General features: G+C 46.3%; 1 protein-coding gene across 1 annotated transcript; it reads left to right on the forward strand.

Moving 5' to 3' along the window:
* Positions 1-1,119: 1,119 nt before the first annotated feature.
* LOC127314156 (L-type lectin-domain containing receptor kinase IX.1) lies at positions 1,120-11,332 on the forward strand. Its single transcript, XM_051344618.2, has 3 exons — positions 1,120-1,623; positions 9,309-9,831; positions 10,389-11,332. The coding sequence occupies exons 1-3, from the start codon at positions 1,155-1,157 to the stop codon at positions 11,158-11,160; spliced, it is 1,764 nt and encodes a 587-aa protein (XP_051200578.2). The 5' UTR covers positions 1,120-1,154; the 3' UTR covers positions 11,161-11,332.
* The last annotated feature ends 6,829 nt before the right edge of the window (positions 11,333-18,161 follow it).

Here is an 18,161-nt window from a genome sequence, read left to right on the forward strand (position 1 = left end):
AGCTGGATGAGCTGTCGCCGGGAGCAAAGACCGCACCATGCCGCGATTTGGAGCGGCGAATGCCAAACTGGCTCGAAGAACTCCTGGAGCAAGATCTGAGAAGGGCACGTCGTGGGAGCATCACCACAGGAGTGCTCCGAGCTCGCGCGAGGTGACTCTGGCTCCTCTTCTTCGTCGTTGCTATCACCATCCAACACAGAAGAAGCGACCTCTGCCACAGACTCCAGGAGGGGAAGTGGGGGGGAAGGTGGCTGAACGGCGGCCGCGCACTGCGTCGTCATCCAAGTAGTCGCGGGAGCATGCAACCCTAGCTGTTAGACACATCTTCCCCCTGTCAATTTTTTGGCTGTCATCTTGTATTGAAAAGTAGAGGACGTACAGGTACAACACTTGGCACTTAAGATCCAGCTCCGTCCAAAAAGAAGCGGAAACAATGTTTAGACATCGTGGCGTGGATTCCGTTGGGCCGCAAGTGAAGTCCCATATATAACGTGCTTCGAAAAAAAATCATTCATGTAGAAAGAAGATCGATTGGCCTGATGTAGACATCGAGGCGGGCGTCGGACGTCATTGCGACAAGCGGCTTTCCTGGAACGGATCAACGGAGGACTATAGGAAGAAAATTATGACGAGAGTACACGACACAGGAGGACCATTGACTAGCTGCTCAGGTCCGTATAACTTTGTGCATATGTAGCTCAGGCATTGCTCTTAACGAATCAGTTTCCGTCGAGGTAATGAAGAGTGGCAAGTGCTTTATCGTCCTTGGCTTTCCCTACCTTCTCCTACTCATCATATCTAGCTGCCTTCCTGATCATGTCACCTCCCTTAGCTTCAACTACAACTTCTCTGATCCCGCCGTCCTCGCCGGCGCCGATCTCATGTACATGAACGACTCTGCCCCCGTCCTCGACCGGATCGACCTGACCAACCACTCGAGTTGGTATAGCACCGGCCGTGTAGCCCACCGTCAGGCGGTGCGTCTCTGGGATGATAGCACCGGCAAGGTCGCCAGTTTCACCAGCAACTTCGTCTTCGCCATTAAGCCCGCCGACAGCAACCCCAAGGCAAGTAGCTATAGCATTTTTCTGATGGACTGAGCGGCGTTTTGTTAATTAAGCAAAACCTTGCTTGAACTACAGAAAGCTGATGGCATGGCGTTCTTCGTGGGGCCTTACCCGCCGAGCATGCCTAAGGACGCGTTAGCCGGCCACCTCGGGCTGTTCACCAATCGCAATATCCCGGGAAACAACTACACCACGCCCACTGTCGGTGTGGAGTTCGACACGATCAGGAATGACGACTGGGACCCAACTGGCACCAACTGCCACATCGGAGTCGACGTCAACAGCATCACGTCGACCCAGTACACGGCGCTGCCGGATGGGATCTTGAACGGGATCATGTCGGCGTCTGTCAGGTACGACGCTAAAGCGGCCACGCTCTCGGCCACCCTGCGGTTCGACGACCAGCCGGGGCAGAGCACGTACACGGTCAGCGCGAACGTCAACCTGCGGGACGCCGGTCTGCAGCAGGACGCGGCTGTTGGGTTCTCGGCGGCCATCGGAGATTACATCGAGGAGCATCAGATTCTTTCCTGGTCGTTCGAGTCCACCATGACCGGTAAGTGGCTTCCTCTGTGTTTATCTATGTGGTCAACTTCCTGAGTTTCTATTATATACAATACAAGATACAAAATTTTAAAATAGAGACACTACGGTTATCCACATCATCGGAATTATGCAGGAATTATGATAGCTATTAGATCTGTAATTTTAATCGACAAGATTAAATTTATGTAACAAATACGAGCGTATATTTATATACACAATATGTCACGTACCACCGATGGAAGAGAAAAATAAAAAGATAGAATAGTCTGAAGACATTACAAAGCACCATCACGTAAATGATATAATTTTTATATTGTATAATTTAAATTATATAGGTCAATTTGGCGATCTAGGGGTACGGGGAAGACTAGTAAACTGAGACAGAGGGAATATAATTTTAATAAGAATGTAGAGTGCCTAAAATATATGAAACTAATATCTATACTATAAGAATTTTCAAAATTGATTGGAACAATATCTAATTATCGATGTATGTATCATGAGTCTAGAAAAAATGGATTCATGCTCGTTGGACTTGTATTATTCCGGCATGATATGGGTTGTGGACGAAAACGGCCATTTAGCAGGGCCCGTATATGGCACAGCTTGTAACGGAATTTTACAGGGTCCTCCACACAGCCCACCTCAACCTGTACAAGTACAGGCTGCGGGTGCGAGTGGAGGTCCAAACCTTCACTCGCAACCCTAGCTCCACCGTGCGCCGCCCACTCCTCCGGTGAGCAATTAGATGCCCGCGCCGCAACCCTAGCCCCTAGCCACCATGAGCAGCTCAAGCTCCCGAAGCGGACGAGGGGGGGGGGGGGTGGGGGGGGTGTGGTCGTGCGGGAGGAGGATACCGACGTAGTCTAGCGGAGGCGGAGTGGTGGGCGAAATTCGTCTGCTCCGTCGGAGCGAAGCACAGGGCGGCGCGGAAGTGGTCGAACTGGGAGCGCCCAACGCCGACGTCTCTGCGCGCATTCGCGCCCGACGGCGAGTACTACGAGGCGATGCCTCCGATGCCGGAGATGCCAGCGGAATTCTACAGTGAGTTTTCTTAGGAGGAGGAGGAGGAGCGCGCCGCAACCTCTTCTTCGTGGGCGAGGGCAGCTCGGGACGAGGAGGAGCCCGCTGCGACCTCGTCTTCGCGCTCAACGACGAGGAGGAGGCCGCCACCCTCGCGCAGGCCGTGGCGGAGTCAGAGGCCAAGCTCGCGTCCATGGCTGAGGCAGAGCAGGAGGAGCAGGCGCGCGCCATCGCCGAGGTGCATGCCTTCGTCGCGCGGGAGGCGAAGCAGGCGCGCGCCATGACCAACTGGGTCGAGATGTAGAATAGAAACCGAAAAAATGAACGGAAAAAAGAAATCAAACATTGCGGGAAATTTTTAGCGATGAACATGCGAAATGCAACGAGTTCGATGCTCCGATCGAGCTACAGTCAAACATAATTTACATATAACCCATAAATTAACTACTAATCATCCGGCACGCGCCTAATTTGACCAAAATTTGGCCCCGGGATAGTCAGTGGGGCCTCTACGCGTGGCTGAGGATGGCTACACACGGCATAGGATCCCTAGGCGACGACGAGGGCGGCGAGCTCGATAGCTATCGCCTCCTCCGCGTAGTCCCGCTGGTGAGATGATGCGCCAGAACGTTGTCCTCATCATCTCTGCTGTTGGGGAGCGATGGAAGCGGCGGGCTGCACGAGCCACTGGGCGAGAGCTCGCCGTCCGCATTGTGCGCGGACCTGCGCGCCGATTGCTTCCGCACTCCCTCGGAGCACATCCACTCGCGCACTCCGCCTCTGAGCGCAAAAATGGTGGACGAGGCGGCGATCCTCCACCGCCGACACGGCCGCCTCCCCTACCGCATCTTGCTGTGTGAGCCATGGGGAACGGAGCGGAGGTCGCGACGGAGCGGAGATCACGAGGGAGCGTCCGGAATTATTCCTCGCTGGAGTGCGAGGGTTTTTCGCGGCGGAGGGGGGGATGCGGCGAAGGAGAGTAGGATTTTGGAACCGAACTCACCTCCCCAACTTGGTTAAATATATATGGCCGCACGCGGAGTTTCTCGGGCCTCCGAGAAACTTTTTCGGGCCGGGCCACCGATTTAGGCTCTAGTCCCCGCAGCTTTCGGCCCGAACTCGTAATTCCGCCAAAAAATAGCAGTTCTGTTAGACTTGCTTTTAGCATATAAGGTATACCCAGGGTGGCCGTCGGTATACCTTTTACTTTTTCATTTTAGTTATAATCCTGCTACTTAGTTATGCTTCAAACAAAAGTGGTTCAAACAAAATAATTTACAATCGTAGAATAGAAATTATAATATCACATATATCTTTGTATTTAGGTGTTCTATAGAACTATATATAAGGTTAGTGTGAATATCTTTGAAACTATCAGTTGATTTTAGGGAGTACTGTTTTGGAACATTGGAGCATATGCTCTCCCTATTTTGAAATACATTTATATATTTTTTAAATTTAAAAAAAATTGAAATGAAAAATTTGCACGCACATCTTCACGTGCTACATGCTCACAATTTTATTTCATATAAAATTGACTTGTCATGTGATGTGTGTAAAAAATTGACTTGTCATGCTAAAAATAATGCTTTTCACAAGATAATTTTTTTTATATAGACCACAAAATATATTGGTTTCTCGTGAAACTTGATAAACACACATATATTATGGTTTCCAAATTTTCCAACATTTCAAATATGATATTTTTTTAGTAGAGGGAGCATTCGCACGTGAGCTAAATTGATTTTTCATTGATTTCATGGTATTTCTAATAGAATAAGCACATCTATATAATAGCACAAATTAATTTACAATCTTAGAATGGAAATTATAATAGCATATCTATATTTATATTTAGGTGGACTATAGAACTGTATATAATGTAATTTGAATATCATTGAAACTATGAGTTGATTTCGTAGTACTTTTAACACAACAGGGATAATGCCATCGCATTTGCGAGGGCCACACTTCTAAGAAGTTTCATGACATTTGTATCTTGACATCTATCCTCATATTTGTTTATAACACACAAAGTGTGCTCTATATTAAAATAAAGAAGATCAGATGATGTTAGAAAATTCTATGATAAAGCAAACCGCATATATTTATCAGGTACACATAGCAACCATATATAAAAATAATGATTGATATTCATGGCTGTACATAAAGAAATTTTGCAATTGCTCCGGTGGATGTTTTATTTGACTTGTTGATATTGACAGTAATTCCAACTTTATCTCTGTATATAGGTCTGATGTCACTTCTAGACTAGCTAACTAGAGGATTTGATATCTTTTTTAAGTTATTAGGTAATCTAGGCAAATCTGTGACACTTATTTTAAAATAGAGAGAGAGAGAGAGAGAGAGAGAGAGAGAGAGAGAGAGAGAGAGAGAGAGAGAGAGAGAGAGAGAGAGAGAGAGAGAGAGAGAGCATATGTTTAGTTTTAGAAATCACAAAACAATCATTAGTACATAAATTTATGTTCCCATGGATATGATATTATATTCAACGTATTATAGACGGGTGGATATAGAATTAAAGTGTTGATGTTAATCCGGTAGCATGAAGATATATGAAAACTTAAATTTCTAGAAAACTTTTTCAATGGAGTAAAGACCACCCTCGCATTTGGGTGGGCCGCTGTGCTAGTTTTGTTTGAATAGGACTATTAACCATTGACTATTACATATATCATGCATTTCTATTTTTTTCCATGTGTTCCTTTTCAGAGACGTACTATCTTCTTACACGTATTATTCGATAGGAACTACCCAGAAACAATTTTTCATGTCAACACCAAAATTTTGAGGAGACAATAAAAATACTGACCTTAATATTAAGGCATAATACTCCATGCATGCATGGATGAGCATTTCCACTTCTCTTTTCCCCTGACGGAATGTTCACCAGTATGCGATCATAGTCTCTACTCACACCTCGGAGGTGATGCGTGCAAAGATTGTTAGTTAATACTTAATAGCTAAATTGTATTATTGCCAGAAATTCAGCACCTCCACATGCCATAGGAAGCAACATATGCATATCAAATGTATAGCCATAGTACAAGTGGGATTATGTTGTGGTTATGATCTGTTTATATACAATTCTGAAGATCTGTTGGTCATGGTATATTAGTTTAACTAGCACGGTGGCCCTCGCAAATGCGAGGGTAACTTCTGAGTTTGTTTCAAAACTTTTGATGGTTCAACAAAACTTGAGTTACGAAATTATAATTAGCATTGTTCTACAGTCACCACAAATATCGCGATGAAATAACATATTATCATTGTGGAAAACATAATTATTCTTTTACTTTGTGAGAGAATAATTAATGTTGCCATAAAATTGAACTTATCAGCGACTATATGTGCGCTTTTTGCACGTCGTGATATTCTATAAGTCCATTCAAATCCTGCGATATGCAAACTAATGTGCTAAATGTTTTTTCTGTATATTTTACACCGCTATTCTTTTGTTCCATCTACCCCCACCCCACTCTCAATGCATGATATTTTATTGCCATGGAGAAGTAATTTAAACTGTAACTTTGATCTTCATTTGTCATATTAGGATTCTAAGAAGCACTTCATTCATTCCAAATTAATTGATGCAGGTTTGTCTAGACACGCATGTATCTAAATGTGGTTTAGTGTGTAGATACATGTGAATATGCACAAATCCACAAAAAACAATTTGTAATAGAGGGATTTAAAAAATATATTAAATAATTATTCGTATTAATTATTATCTTCCCAATAACATGTATGAGCAAGAGTCTTGGAGTTGTAAGAACAAACCTACGAAAATCATCCCGTGACATGCACGCCTAGATTAAATATTTAGCTATAAGCATCCGACATTTTATACATAACAATAATGCTAATCTATTCATATTATCCATGCAAAAAAGTGGTTAGCATGTGCTGATATTATTTGTTGACTCAAATTCAGTATGACTTTTGTAAAATAAAATGATAAAAGTTTGAACTAATTAATGACTATCACACCCTCATGCTCTTGGTCATAAACTCATAATAGACGCTCCTCCACGATACTCCTCTGCTCATGCTCGATAATGTGGGAAACAAAATTTTAGTATGTCGCGCCTCAATATTTGTATATGTTGCCCGAAGTATTAATTTTATACAAAGCCCTATTATTTTTCTGCTAACTTAAGTAATCTTTAAATGAGAAAATCTACTAAAATCCTACCTTCAACACTACACAATCCTCGAAATAGGTTTTCGCCCCGCTATATTGATAACAACCACCCGATACAACGAAACAGTTGGGGCCACATCACAACCAAACCCAAACGAAAAGACAAAGAAAATAAAAAGAAACTAATGCCAACACCGATAGATTAACGAAAACGAGGATGACCCTGCAACCGATGTGCCCTCCGGAGAAGTACTAGTACCACCACGCTCCTAGCACACCGAGATGCCGCATACCAAGCAGCACCTTCAACAAGGAAACGACGACGATGTCGTTGCTGCCCAGACTAGTCCTAGGGTTTCCCCCGGTACGCAGAAGGGATTGGGGAGGGGTACATCCGACGCCCTTCAGGAAGGAAAGCTGCACCCGTAGCCATCACCGCGTCGGGGTCGGATGTGCCAACAAGGATTTCTCCCGACCACCAAACCCACCACCCCGAATGCACCGACGTGATCCGCCTAACATGTCACCCAGCAGCACACGCCACCACGGTCTTGTAGTCACCCTCGCCGTCGCAGTGTGGTCACCGGAACAGGGCCTAGAGGAAGAGACGGCATGCAGCAGGGATGGGGGTAGCAACACCACAATCGGGAGGGAGCGAACTACCTCCACCGCCTCCTCGGTCGCTGACCGGACATGGAAATGAGGGTAAACCAGGCCCAATCTGGCCCGGCTGGGCCCAAACTGGTCCACAAAGCCCTACTTCCAAGCTGCAAGAGGCCGGCCGAAGAGCCGCCGCCACCAATCCACTGCTGCCTCATCACCTCCGCCTCCAGGGAGCACCGCAGCCATGCCGGACCGCCGCCAGCCGAGCCGCACCGTGCCGCCAAGGAGCCCCACGCCTCTGCCGTGCCGCGGGAAAATTCAGCCCAGCCGCCGCCGGCACTGCGTTGGCAACGCCAGGCAGCTACACCGGCGGTGAATGCGGGCTGGGGGCAGCGCGCGCTAGGGCTCGCCCGTCACCCGCGGGGGGGGGGGGGGGGGGGGGGCGGGGGGTGCGTGCGAGCGGGCGAACATGGTTTTTTTTTTCGGCTGTTCCGTCAACAACAGTACACAATCATCAGCCACAACTATTAATGGAGCACAATTAGGAGACCGTGGGGCTATAATCATTAATTTATTACATAAGTATATGCATATCATTTGATCCTTCAGCACCAATAACATATTACTTTTGTACGTGGAAGAAAGCTTGAGTGAGATGACAATAAAATTATATTGACAATTGTAACACTTAACAGAATTTTGACCCCGCTCTCTCTTCAGTAATACAAAGCACAAATTACATAGTTCCAAAAGCTCGAACAAATCTACCTCATAAATAATATCTACTTTGATTGCAGGAAGAAAATCTATGATCAGACATCATCCTTTAATGGTAAAATATAAATTTCGAATGATCACGTTTCAAACCATAAATAGCATGCCCAACTCACGCCACCACTTTCCATGCAGGGAGTGGAGCGCATGGGTTTGTTCTATCACATGCTAGTGGCTAACTTGCATTTTGAGACTTAGGCATTTGGCGTCTACAATACAAGCGCTTAGCCTCGGTGCTAGGAACCTAATCCTGAAATTGTTAGCTAGCACCTGGTCTATCCCAGGATCATCTTTTTTTTTCGAAATGGGGGAAGTATCGCCCCAACTTCTGCATCCAAAGGATGCACACGGCTTTTTTTATTAGATTATTCACGAAACCTTACAAGAAATAATACAAAAGATCAAACTCGAAGCAACATTACTATACCTACAGTGGGATGAAGAGGGTGACAATACACCAACTCACATCATCCAAAACTAAATGTCTTCCCAAACCGCCCAATAGCAGGTGAGAAACACATCGAGTCAAGCAGACTCTCAGCGCACGCCAACGCACACGCCACAGGAGTTGCTCCCGCCGTCTTCCTCGACTCCATCTTCAAGAGAGATCATCGCATTAGCCTTGCAAGACCTGTCGTCGATGCCACCATGACGCCAGACGGCTCCACCCTCCTGCACGTATACATCATCCCGCATCTGTCGTTGATACCCTGCAGCACCATGCCACTGAGACTCAACGCCAACAAAGTGGTAGATGAAACCACTCCACCGAATTCCGCCAACATCCAGCAGCTACTCCAAAAACGATGCCCCAAGAGGTAGAACGACGCAGGGCGCGCCGTCATCGTCCGATCCGGGAGATCCGGACCTAGGGTTTCCCCCGGAACAGCACGAGTGAGAAACTGCAGACTGCGTCGACGATGCCTTCAAGAAGGTAGCGGTGCGACAGGTCGCCATCGTCCGCCAACCGAGGTCGGAACACAGTTTTCACCGGCAACCAGGATCATCCTTTGTGGTGTGATTAATTGTTTTTCTTCGAAGAAATATCTATATCATAGTATTACCGCTCCATTATTGGAAGTTCACAATATACCACCTGATAGTTATGATCTCTATGTGTTTATGTACAGATTTAAAAACAAAGAACACAGGTCTAATAGCTGGTCTGGTGTCGGCTGGTTTGTTTGTATTGCTTACCATAGTCGCATGGCTCGGCTACCGCCTATATTTGAAAAGGAAGGAGATAACATCTAGAGATGCAGAGATCTCTCTCGATCAAGACATGGACAACGAGTTCGAGAAGGGGTCAGGGCCGCGGAGATTCAGTTACAACGAGTTGTCGCGGGCGACACGGGGATTCTCTAATGATGAGAAGCTTGGCGAGGGTGGGTTTGGAGCAGTCTATCGAGGGTTGTTGCGCGACCAAGGGCTCCACGTGGCCATCAAGAGGGTCTCCAAGATGTCGAGCCAGGGAAGAAGGGAATACATCTCAGAAGTGACCATCATTAGCCGGCTTAGACACCGCAACCTTGTCCAGCTTGTTGGGTGGTGCCATAAAGCCGACGAGCTCCTGCTCGTCTACGAGCTCATGACGAACGGCAGCCTGGATGCCCATCTCTACAATTCCAGAAAACTCCTAACATGGCCAACCAGGTATGTAGTACGATGAATTTTAGTGTATACTACCTAAGGCTTAAGGCCTATTTTTTTTCAAAGAGTCAAACGAAGTAAAGTTTGACCAAACTTTCAAAAGAATTTATGAATAAATATAATATTTGTAGGTACCATATGAAAATATATTTCATTATCTATCTAATGATATTAATTTTGTACTTTTCATGTTAATGATTTTTGATAAAAACTTAGTTAAACTTAGCATAGTTTAACTTTCTGAAAAAAAATAGGCCTTAAGCCTTGGGATGGATGTAGTATTTCATAGTCAAATAGTTATTTGTATGTCTCATCTCATGTTAAATCATATGAGTGGTTGCACATTTATAAGTTATGATGCAACTTTCAGCTTAGAGATGTGGAATCAAGCAGAGTACATGGTTGCAGAAATGTTTTGCATCAGTCGCTGTAGAAATAGAAAATCTTGAATGAATTTCTAGCAAACTTATCTCTTCTTTGATCTGTTAGTGAACAAATCTCTTTTACGGTGTTCAGTGTCCCAGAATTTACTTTTGATATTTTTCTTGTGACATGTACAGGCATAGGATCATTCTTGACATCGGTTCTGCGCTGATGTACCTGCACCAAGAGTGGGAGCAGTGTGTGGTTCACAGGGACATCAAGCCCAGCAACGTGATGCTGGACTCGTCGTTCAATGCTAAGCTGGGGGACTTCGGACTGGCGCGCCTTGTCGACAATAGCCGCAGTGCGCACACGACGAGGATGCTGGCCGGCACCAAGGGCTACATGGATCCGACATACGCCGTGACCAGCAGGGCCAGCGCCGAGACCGACGTCTACAGCTTCGGAGTTGTCATCCTCGAGGTAGCCTGCGGCCGGAGGCCCGCCGTCCCGCAGGAGGACGAGAGCAAGGTTGTACTCGTCGACTGGGTGTGGGGGCTGTACGGGAGGGGCACAATCCTCGACGCTGTGGACGCGCGGCTAGACGGCGAGTTCGACGCGCGCAAGGTGGAGCGTGCGCTGGTGGTGGGTCTCTGGTGCGTGCACCCGGACTACAGCTTCAGGCCTTCTATCCAGCAAGTCATGGGCGTGCTCCAGTTCGAGGCGCCGCTTCCGGACCTCCCGCCGGAGATGCCGGCGGCGACATACGCGCCGCTGCGTGGAGGGAACGCGTCCAGCCGTACGTCGTTGACTGGGAGCTCTGGCACCCGTGGATACTCGTCAACAAGTCACCGGACGGAGAAGAGCCGTTCTTTTGCCACCGCCGACACGACGAGCGATGACGGCAGGCTAGCGAATCAGACCGCCGGCACGGATGAGAATGTTCAGATCAGGAACTACACTTCCTAGCATGATATGTTTCTTCTTATAAGAACTACACTTGCGGTTAGCTTGTTCGGTGCAGGAACCTACACTTGCTACCAAGATGTTTCTTGACCTGATGTTAACCCAGGGATGATTATCCTGGTGTATTTCTTAAATAACACCTGAGATTTTTTAATTAAATTTTCAGAAAAGTTTACATTAATTGCTCGGGGCTCAAAAAAACGAAGGTTTCGAGTGGTACCTTGGTTGAGGGATCATTTTAACTAAGGACAACCTTGCCAAATGGAATTACCAGGAAGTCAAAAATTGTTGGATAATTAGGCACAATTTCCATGATTAATTCCAGAATATTAAGCATGACGACAGTAACTACTAACATGTGAAACTCGAACATACTAGATGTATTGATCAACATGAACAGTAGCATAGCAAACAGTACAACATCCATCGCTAAACAGATCGAGATATGTCGCACGTACCGATCTGGTGGAGGTGGCGGTGGAGGTGTAGCAGATGATTTCGCGGCAGTAACGTTGTTGATGACAACGTTGTTGACGACGGGGACGACGGGTCGAAGTAGATGGTGTTGAAGACGACGGTAGGCAGCACCGCCCGACTTGGACGGAAGGCGACCCGTGATGAAGAGCTTGAGCAGTCGCGCAGAGCGCTTCCCAAAAACCTAATTCGCCCTCTCCCGTACAGGATCGCAAGGACGAGCGGTTCCGGAGACCTGCTCTCCCGTTTGCCGATGCACGTCGGCGCGCGGGATGGAGTAGACTACGATGGCGGCGCAAGCAGAGAGAGGTGGAAACCCTAACTCGTGTATTGGATGTGTTTCTGCGGTAGCCGGGCAGGAGACTATATAGGCTCGGGAAACCCTAGGCAACGTGGGCCACGCCCACGTCGCACAAACGTTTCGAGTCGGTTACAGATAGCCCACGATTCGGGAGCGACCCGAACTGACTAACTGCGACGCGTCCGTCTAGGACTCTGTTCGTTTTCCTGAGCTGCAAAAAGTAAGGAAAGTCTCGGCTCGAGGATCAATCCACTCACCACGAGCGCGGCGCGCGTCGTGACGTGCCGTGTCGAGACGAGCGAGCGAGGAGGAGGAGGAGCGCGCGTGTAGCACTCCTATTCTTACTCACTTACTAGTGGTGAAACAACCCACCTTATAAGATGGTCTAACTTCCTCCCAACTTTCCATGTGGGACTAAACTTCCCACCTCTTGCCACTCCCTAGTGAGCTGCCACCAACTTGGGCTCAAACTCACAAGGCTGCCACTATGTGGGCTTTGAGATTTATAGAAAAAACTGAAATCTAATTTGGGCCACCAAATGTGGGCCCAATATTTCAACAATCCCCCACCAGATCTCAAATCCCCATTTAGAGATTTACCAATACTCGCTGCTTGTTTATATACCAGTGTTTCAGCGGAGACTGTTAAGTTGAACTTCCGCCTAGAACCTGAAGCTACATCCACTCACACTTGAACAATGGACTAAGCCTTGAATTGCAAGTTTTGCGTGAACAGGGTTTCACTCAAAGTCATGACCAGTACATGGCTGCCAGTAGCCTACCCCGCGGGTGAAGCATATGCGTCATACTTCATGGTCTCTTCATGAGTTTACTAGAGATCACCCAAATCTCATAGATTGCGACGTTTAACAATCGGACTCATATAGGTGTGTTATTTCAAGAATGCTCTGTAGGACAGCATCTTTGCTAAAATAGCCAACATAAACACATTAAGGCTTGTTGCCAACCTGCCTTACAAAGAATCGAGAGTTGTGCATCTTCACATAGAGAGGGTTACATAATACTCTCCTCAATTAAACCACTAGTTTGTTCTTCCCAGGTCCTAATTCACGGGATCTCCGATCACAAAGGTTGGGTTACCACTATGGCGTAACATCAACGGGTCTCAAACCCATCTCCCTCGATGCACTTTCTATCACATTACGTGATAGTCCCTTTGTAAAGGGATCTGCCAGGTTTTTTGTCTGTTTGAATATATGTAACAGTTATTACTCCGGAGTTTCGCAATTTCCTGACAGACTTCAAACGTCTCTTGACGTGTCTTGATGACTTCGCGTTATCCTTAGAATTGTTCACTTTGACAATTACAGTTTGATTGTCACAATTCAAAAGAATTGCCGGAACAGGTTTTTCAACCACAGGCAAGTCCATCAAGAGCTCACGCAACCATTCTGATTCAACAGTGGTTGTGTCTAAAGCAGTAAGTTCTGCTTCCATAGTTGACCTCGTCAATATGGTTTGCTTACAAGATCTCCATGATACTGCGCCACCTCCAAAGGTAAATACATACCCACTTGTGGCGTACAGATCAGCTACATCTGAGATCCAATTCGAATCACTATATCCTTCAAGCACAGCTGGGTGCCCTGAATAGTGAATCCCATAACTCGTTGTACCACATAGGTAGCGCATGACCCTATCAAGTGCATGCCAATGATCAGTACCCGGGTTTGACATGAACCTACTCAACTTGCTAACAGCAAAAGAGATGTCGGGTCTAGTCGCGCTCGCTAAGTACATGAGTGAGCCAACGATCTGAGAATATCTCAATTGATCTATGGCAATCCTCCGGTTCTTGCGTAGTGTCACACTGGGATCATAAGGTGTTGGAGAAGACTTGCTATCAATATAGCCGAACCGGCTCAAAATCTTCTCAACATAATGTGATTGCGTTAGAGTAATCCCACTCTCGTTCTTAATCAGCTTGATGTTCAGAATCACATCAGCTTCTCCCAGATCTTTCATATCAAAGCTCTTTGACAAGAAAGACTTGACCTCGTGTATTACTCTCATGTTTGTACCAAAGATCAGAATATCATCCACATACAAACATAGTATAACACCTTCGCCCCCACCATGGCGATAGTAAACACACTTGTCAGCCTCATTGACAACAAAGCCTACAGAAGTTAAAGTTCACGTCAAACTTCTCATGCCATTGCTTAGGTGCTTGTTTCAGCCATATAAAGATTTCAGCAACTTGCACACCTTTCTTTCTTCACCTTTTACTACAAACCCATCAGGCTGATCCATATAGATTTCCTCTTCCAACTCTCCATTAAGGAAAGCTGTCTTTACGTCCATTTGATGAACGATAAGACCATAGGAGGCAGCCATGGATAGTAGTACTCGAATGGTGGTAAGTCTAGCGACAGGTGAATAGGTGTCGAAGTAATCTTCGCCTTCTCTCTGTGTGTAGCCCTTCGCTACAAGCCGCGCCTTGTACTTTTCAATAGTACCATCAGGTCTTAGCTTCTTCTTGAACACCCATTTGCAACCCACAGGCTTGCATCCATGGGGTCGTTCTGATAGCTCCCAAGTTCCATTAGAAAGAATCGAGTCCATCTCGTTATGGACAGCTTCTTTCCAGTCATCTGCATCTGGAGATGCATATGCCTCTGCAATGGACGTGGGAGTATCATCCACAAGGTACACAATGAAATCATCACCAAAGGATTTTTCAATCCTTCGTCTCTTGCTCCGTTTAGGAGCTTCATTGTCATCCTTCTCAGTAACATTCTCATGTGATTGTTCAAAATACTCATTAGATGTACTGGACTCAGGAATTATCTCAGTAGAAATTCTAGCAATGCTATGCATATCTTTCATAGGAAACATATTCTCAAAAAATGTTGCATCACGAGATTCCATAATAGTATCAACATGCATATCAGGTACCTCGGATTGAACTACTAAAAATCTATATCCTACACTCCGAGGAGCATAACCTAGAAAGATACAATCCACTGTCTTTGGTCCAAGTTTGCGTTTCTTAGTAATTGGAATATTGACTTTCGCCAAACATCCCCATGTGCGCAAATACGAAAGTGATGGTTTTCTCCCAGCCCACTCCTCATAAGGGGTTTTATCTTTATTCTTGTTAGGAACTCTATTCAGGACATGACATGAAGTCAATAAAGCCTCCCCCCACCATGCCTTTGATAAACCATCAGTGGCTAACATGGAATTCACCAAGTCAGTCAGCGTGCGGTTTTTCCTCTCGGCAACCCCGTTTGATTGGGGTGAATAGGGAGGCGTCCTCTCATGAATAATGCCATGTTCCTCACAGAATTCATCAAAGATTTTAGGAAAATATTCGCCACCACGATCCGACCTAAGACGCTTGATCTTTCTCTCTAGTTGATTTTCAACTTCAGCCTTATAAATTTTAAAGTAGTCTAAAGCTTCATCTTTAGTTCGCAACAAATAAACATAGCAAAATCTAGTCGCATCATCAATCAATGTCATGAAATATCTCTTTCCACCTTTTGTCAACACACCATTCATCTCGCATAGATCAGAATGTATGAGTTCTAGAGGTGCCAAGTTTCTCTCCTCGGCCGCCTTGTGAGGCTTCCGAGGTTGCTTTGATTGCACACAACTATGGCACTTAGAACCTTTGGCAATGGTGAAATTCGGAATTAAACTTAAACTGGACAGCCGAGACATTAAACCAAAATTAATGTGACATAAACGAGAATGCCAAACACTGGTATCATCACTAACATTGCCACATATATGGTTCACAGACTTATTACTGAAATCAGAAAGCGAAAAGCGGAACAAGCCTCCGCACTCATAGCCTTTACCAATAAATTGTCCAAACTTGGAAACAACTACTTTATTCGACTCTAAAACAACCTTAAACCCATCTCTGCATAGAAGGGAGCCGCTAACGAGATTCTTGTTCATAGTAGGGACATGCTGCACGTTCCTCACCGCACGATCTTCCCCGAAGTGAACTTCAGATCTACCGTGCCAACACCACGAACAGAAGCATGTGACCCATTCCCCATCAAGACGGAAGAATCCCGGGCGACCTGGTAAGAAGTGAACATGGATATGTCAGCACACACATGAACATTAGCACCTGTATCAATCCACCAACATGGAGATTGAAATACCGAAAGAACACTACAGAGATTACCGTACCCATCAGCATTGCTAGCGGTCACCGTGTTGACTTGCCTCGCCTTTTTCTTGCGGTCTGCCCTCTCTGGACAGTCCTTAGAAAAGTGGCCAGTCTCTCCACATGTAAAGCAGCTCAGATCTGCTTTGTTTATCATCTTCTTCTTCTTGAAGGTTGTAGTCTTCATAGGCTTATTGAAGGAGGGCTTATTATTCCCTTTATTCTTGCTGTAGGGTTTCTTCTGCACCATGTTGGCGCTAGACTGACCCTCTCCTTTCTCAGTATTATCCTTAGCCCGAGCTTTCTCCTCAACATCAAGAGATGCTATCAGATTTTCAACTGATATCTCCTGTCTCTTGTGTTTGAGGGTTGTGGCAAAGTTCCTCCATGAAGGGGGCAACTTAGCAATGATGCATCCAGCCACAAACTTGTCAGGTAAGGCACACTTAAGGAGTTCGAGCTCTTTCGCAATGCACTGTATCTCATGAGCTTGTTCGACTACAGAACGGTTGTTAACCATCCTGATGTTATGGAAGTTCTCCATGATGTACAGTTCACTGCCTGCATCGGTTGCACCGAACTTAGCATTCAGTGCCTCCCAGAGCTCTTTACCATCTGTTATGTGCATGTACACATCACACAGATGATCAGCAAGAATGCTCAGAACGCATCCGACGAAGAGAGTATTGTTTTCCTTGAACTTGTTCTGATCTTGGTCAGATATAGTTCCTTCAGGTAAACCATCAGTAACTTCGAACACTTTCAGATGAGTAAGCCAGAGCATGGCCTTGTACTGCCACCTCTTAAAGTGCACACCGGTAAACTTATCCGGCCTCAGTGCATCGGAAAAACCAGCCATTGTTAACTCAGGAAATTGCCTACAATTAGGTTTTTGGATTGTTGGATAATTAGGCACAATTTCCATGATTAATTCCAGAATATTAAGCATGACGACAGTAACTACTAACATGTGAAACTCGAACATACTAGATGTATTGATCAACATGAACAGTAGCATAGCAAACAGTACAACATCCATCGCTAAACAGATCGAGATATGTCGCACGTACCGATCTGGTGGAGGTGGCGGTGGAGGTGTAGCAGATGATTTCGCGGCAGTAACGTTGTTGATGACAACGTTGTTGACGACGGGGACGACGGGTCGAAGTAGATGGCGTTGAAGACGACGGTAGGCAGCACCGCCCGACTTGGACGGAAGGCGACCCGTGATGAAGAGCTTGAGCAGTCGCGCAGAGCGCTTCCCAAAAACCTAATTCGCCCTCTCCCTTACAGGATCGCAAGGACGAGCGGTTCCGGAGACCTGCTCTCCCGTTTGCCGATGCACGTCGGCGCGCGGGATGGAGTAGACTATGATGGCGGCGCAAGCAGAGAGAGGTGGAAACCCTAACTCGTGTATTGGATGTGTTTCTGCGGTAGCCGGGCAGGAGACTATATAGGCTCGGGAAACCCTAGGCAACGTGGGCCACGCCCACGTCGCACGAACGTTTCGAGTCGGTTACAGATAGCCCACGATCCGGGAGCGACCCGAACTGACTAACTGCGACGCGTCCGTCTAGGACTCTGTTCGTTTTCCTGAGCTGCAAAAAGTAAGGAAAGTCTCGGCTCGAGGCTCAATCCACTCACCACGAGCGCGGCGCGCGTCGTGCCGTGCCGTGCCGTGTCGAGACGAGCGAGCGAGGAGGAGGAGGAGCGCGCGTGTAGCACTCCTATTCTTACTCACTTACTAGTGGTGAAACAACCCACCTTATAAGGTGGTCTAACTTCCTCCCAACTTTCCATGTGGGACTAAACTTCCCACCTCTTGCCACTCCCTAGTGAGCTGCCACCAACTTGGGCTCAAACTCACAAGGCTGCCACTATGTGGGCTTTGAGATTTATAGGAAAAACTGAAATCTAATTTGGGCCACCAAATGTGGGCCCAATATTTCAACAAAAATATCTCTTTTGTCATTAGGATACGTCAATAGAATACTTATTCTTCCAATGCTAGTTTGTAATCACGCTGGGCATTCGTGTAACCCGAATTGTTCGGGTCGGGTTTCTCGGGTAAATGAAAAT

This window comes from Lolium perenne, chromosome 7 (assembly GCF_019359855.2).
Source record: "Lolium perenne isolate Kyuss_39 chromosome 7, Kyuss_2.0, whole genome shotgun sequence".
NCBI lineage: Eukaryota > Viridiplantae > Streptophyta > Magnoliopsida > Poales > Poaceae > Lolium > Lolium perenne.

Bases quoted from the DNA above. Each gene is read 5' to 3' on its own strand.
- LOC127314156 (XM_051344618.2), top strand. From the start codon at position 1,155: ATGGCGTTCTTCGTGGGGCCTTACCCGCCGAGCATGCCTAAGGACGCG. The intron at 1,624-9,308 runs GTAAGTGGCTTC...GTTTATGTACAG, and splicing joins GTTCGAGTCCACCATGACCG to ATTTAAAAACAAAGAACACA. The intron at 9,832-10,388 runs GTATGTAGTACG...TGACATGTACAG, and splicing joins CTCCTAACATGGCCAACCAG to GCATAGGATCATTCTTGACA.